The 4,739-nt window shown below is 35.8% G+C and overlaps 1 protein-coding gene and 1 long non-coding RNA gene across 2 annotated transcripts in view; one reads left to right on the forward strand and one right to left on the reverse strand.

The window, feature by feature from the left end:
• LOC106524953 (uncharacterized) overlaps positions 1-598 on the reverse strand; it is a 50,478-nt gene extending 49,880 nt beyond the window's left edge. The window contains exon 1 of the long non-coding RNA XR_001311046.1: positions 453-598. This is a non-coding gene — a long non-coding RNA (uncharacterized LOC106524953). The remainder of the gene's footprint in view (positions 1-452) is intronic.
• Positions 599-2,980: 2,382 nt separating this feature from the next.
• tmem106ba (transmembrane protein 106Ba) overlaps positions 2,981-4,739 on the forward strand; it is an 8,352-nt gene continuing 6,593 nt past the window's right edge. The window contains exon 1 of the mRNA XM_014019001.1: positions 2,981-3,187. Coding sequence (XP_013874455.1) covers positions 2,996-3,187 — 192 coding nt within the window. The 5' untranslated portion in view covers positions 2,981-2,995. The remainder of the gene's footprint in view (positions 3,188-4,739) is intronic.

Here is a 4,739-nt window from a genome sequence, read left to right on the forward strand (position 1 = left end):
GGGTAAATAAAAAAAAAATAAAAAGCCCTGGCCACTCCCCATGTTACAAATAATTGTTGTTTACTGTTGCTAGTTTAACTGAGATTAAATGTAATTTTATTCATGGAAACACAAGTATACAAACATGCATTTGACCAATAATTATCTAAATCAAATCACAGCTGAAGCTGTGTTGAATTTAAATCAGCAAATAAAGCAAGGCAAACCACATTTAATTTACTCATTTCAATCTCTAGAATCAATAACATGTCAATTTTAATCCATAACTTGCAAAAAACATAAAATAAAAAGAAATTAAAAAGGCATTAGCATTGCACTAATTAGAAAACTTAGCATTATGCTAATCTCTCCAACACTCATGCAGGAAAAACACATTTTCTCGATAGTTTACAGCATAAAAATTAACCACGCAGTTACAAAAATGGTTAATATTGCAAAAACAAACAACTTACCATGTTTGACAATTATTTAACTGTAAATGTAGAAGTTTTCTCATGTTTTTCTTTACCTATTGTGGTTCTTTTAAAATCATTTCCGGTTTCGGCTTTTTCTACTTCCGGTTTTGAACAAATCCGCTTCAGAATAAAAATAAACAACATCTAGAGCCCCCTAGTGGAACGGAGGTCGTCAGTTCAGCACTCACCTCTACCAAAGATGCGTTAAACCTACTTTACTTTTATCAAAATAATATACTGGAAAAAATGGGAAAATGATTAACTGAGTTTTAATTATTTAAATGGATTTTTTTAGTTGATTTTTATATACAAAACAATAACCCAGACAAAGCTATGAGTGGTGTTGCACTTAAAGCATGAGTTGGTGGAAACATTCAGCCATTTCCACATCGATATGTGTGAAATTGGCAGAGATTTTTATATTTTCTAAGGTCTGTTGGCTGTGGAGACCCTCTTGAACTGGGTTGACTCCAAAAGTTAATCTATTGTAGATGTAAGTCTTATGATTACACGATGAACGTTTCATTAAAATCCATTCAGTGATTCATGACTCAACAGCACAGACATTCAAACTCACTCAAAAACATTCTTGCTCCATCTTTGCCTTCCACCTTGGCGGCAGGTGATAATAACAGCTATAACATTGTGTCAGAGGCTAATCTCAGCTACACTGACTGATTTCCTTCTAGCCTTGGCTGTGCTTCATCTCTCACCAAGAGTCACAATCAGTCAGCTTGCAGTGAAGGAACAGCTGAAGTGACCTCAAATAAAACAATAATTTGTGTCTTCCAGTGAGAATGTCTAATAGAAGCTTCACTTTAAGTGTCTACGGCCAGTTAATATCAGAGTGTGGCTCGTTGTTAAATGTCACATTTAATGACGAATGATTGTAAAGTAGCCGTGTGTTCGTCTGTGGAGGACAGAGATCAGGTGGCTGCAGCGTCCACTTTGGTCCGTTTTATTATACTTGTAATTATCTTTCATTTTCTTTGACTTTATGCTTCTAATTCACCACATTTCAGAGGCAATTCCTGAGCTTATTACCCCTCAACATTTTTATTCAGTTTTGATTCACAGGAGAACAGGAGGGGCGGAAACAGAGACCAGGAGCAATAAAAGGCTCGACAAGTCCACATACTTTATTTATTAGATTATTTTCACACGTCACAATGAATTACTATTACTAATTTGCATTCTACTATTTTTAATATTATTAATATCGCTGACAGAATTTACAGCATAAATAGAATAATGGCACTTAAAAACAACACTTAAACTTAATTTATAATCACTTTAATGTAGTTATTTAATTGGTGAAGCCTTTAGAACCTCTGTTTTTCAAATGTAATTTCAGTGCATTACTGTTAATATTTTATTATTATTTGTACAAAGAAACTTGAATAAAAATGTAAATATCTGCCCCAGTGATGTTAGCACGAGTTCATTTCATGTAACAAAATATTATTTCTAAAATTTATCTTCAGGTATCAATATACTTATTTATGTTTATTTATTTAGTGCTGATTGACCAGAAAAATCATCTAAAGGCACAAAAAAATCAAACAATGTATACCATCCATTAAAATAAAACAGGGTTAAACCTATTTAAATACATCTTTTTATGATTCAAACCCCTTTAATTCAGTCAGGTTCAGGAAATATTAAAATGCTGCACAGACTTTATTAAAAGCTGTTGGGATTTAAAAAAAACTAAACAAAATAACAGTGAGCTGGTTTGTAGGTGTTGTATCAAAAAAGCAGCCCAGCTAGAATAATAGAAAACAGCTTGTCTCCACCAGGTGCCAGTGTAAAAGAAATAACTTAAAAGAAAAAAAAAACATCCATTCCTTTATTGTACCTGCTTCATTTATATTTTAATGATGAAAAAGTCACATAACTGTTCAGATTTTGAACAGTTTTGGAAAATCAAATTTAGCAACACGTTTAATAATTACCAGAATTGAATTTGAGAAAAATCAATTATTTTTTGTCATTAGAAAAAATTCAGTGTTGAGCACAAAAACAAATCAGATGGACACTTTAACCCGGTGGTTCCCAAAGTTGGGGTCGGGACCCAAAGTGGGGTCCTGAAACATCAAGGTGGGGTCCTGAAAAGATTTTCTATATTAATTACATTTTTGCCTTAGTTGCCTAAAATGTATAAAGGTGGTATAAAAAATATTGTTACTATGTCCATGTTTTGTTGACCTGATACAAATGTTTATCATCCAAAAATAGTTGTGGACACAGGTCTCTGCTACTGTTATTTTGTGGGTCAAAAGCTGAAAAGATTGAGAACCACTGCACTTCAGAAATCAATTTCAAGGGTAATAAAATAATTGGTGATGTAATATTTCCCTACAATTACTACAAAAACACAAAATAAGTATAAATAAGTATTTATATTTGTGTAGCCTTTGTTTTTAGAGTTATTAACGAAGTTTGTGTACTCAGACCAGTGATATTTGGGGTCACAAGCTTTTACAATGAATATTTTGTGGGTCAGAAGATAAAACGTTCGGGAACCACTGCTTTAACCCATGCCATGTGAAGGCAGACTTGCTGTTGAGTGCTGTTTAAGAGTGACCAATCAGACGGTTCGTCCATTCTCGTTCTGTCCAATCAGAAGAAAGGAGGGCGGTTCTAACAGTAATCCTCACTGGTGTGTTCATCACAACAAACACCGACTTTATAACGAATGGCAAATACGTCCGGATAAAACCCACTCACAGGTAAGACGTCTGGAAACTTATAGACATAGCGTTGGTTCTGTGGTTGATTTTTAATAGTATTTATTTATTTTTTATGAGCTAACGCTGCTCGAAATGAGTGCCAGCTGGTGTTGGTTTGTGCCAGGTTTTAGCGGCTAATAATAAGCAGCTACAGACATGATGCTATGTTTTTATATGACAGAAAAAAGATAAGGGACCTACCTCCACCTCTTGTTGGTGTCAATGAGAGTATCAGGTTCGTTTTCGTGCTCGGCAGACCGGTCCGGTTCGTTCTTGGTTAACTAGCAGTGTCATGGCGGCGGTCTGGCCTGTTCAGACAAACACACGCAACAAACACACGAACACACAAAAGAAGAAAATGTTTTGTTTCTACATTCCTCTGCCAGACAGTGTTGTATAACCGTGTTAGCTCTGGCAGTCTGGAGTTTATTAAAGAAAGGCTTACGTTTACTGAGTCACAGTATTAAGATGGTTTAAATGGCATCTTTAATTCAGTTTAGTTTATTTATAAAGCACCAATCAGTGCACAACAAAAGTCCTGTCAGACCACACAACAATTATACATTATAAAATAACAATAAGCCTAAATAATCTGGCATATTGTGTTAAATTAATCATTTTCTACTGTACAGCACGTTTGGTTGGCCTTGTGCTGTTTAAAGTGCTTTATAAATAAAAGTGGTATGGTAAAATCTTCCATCCTGCACAGAACTGGAGCGACAGTGGGAAGAAATGACTTCCTTATAACAGGAAAAACTGGTGCCTTCCAGTAGCTCTGGAAAGTGTCCGCTCCAGTGGTAAAACACACTCTTATTGTGGGAACGACTACGACAACACCCAGTTTTGATTTCAAGATGGCGACCACTCGCAGCTTTAGAAACTTAACTCGGTAATTTTTACTTTTAATTATTGTTCTTAATGTTTTTATGCATGTTTAATCACTCATACAAGTAGTGTGTTTTTTGCATGCATACTGTACGTATTAAAATCAGTTTTTATTTGCATGACGTGCCTTGTAGAGTGCTCTTCTTGTCATTGTTTATACTCTGACAGTGTTGTAGGTCAGTGGCAGAAATACAAATCGCCTGCTGGTTAACTGGAATGTGATTTCAGACGGTTTGTTGGGAAATGACGTCAATACCACTTCCCGGTTCCAGAATACGATGCAAACGGAACACACCAAAACCTCCAGCAGAACCAAGCTGTCTGCTGGGGTTCCTCCCCCTTCTGCCTGCGAGAGCAACCTGTCAGAATAAAAGCCGAAGCACGCGACTGTTTAGTTCAATGATGTTGATTTAATTTGCCCCCTAAAGGGCAGCACCTACACTGTGATTATTGTGCACATCTACCTTGAGATGATGGTGCTCAAACGAGATATCGTTGCAGCTGTAGTCCAGGTGTAGTTTTTGTGAGAAGAAAAACACAAGTTAATAATAAAAGATACTTACAAATACAAACATTGGGGCTCATGCAAGAACCGTTCGTACGCACAGATTTGTTCTTAAGTTGTGCGTACGAGTGATTTAGGAGAATTTGTGGCATTCACCAATGT

This window comes from Austrofundulus limnaeus, unplaced genomic scaffold, assembly GCF_001266775.1.
Source record: "Austrofundulus limnaeus strain Quisiro unplaced genomic scaffold, Austrofundulus_limnaeus-1.0 Scaffold207, whole genome shotgun sequence".
NCBI lineage: Eukaryota > Metazoa > Chordata > Actinopteri > Cyprinodontiformes > Rivulidae > Austrofundulus > Austrofundulus limnaeus.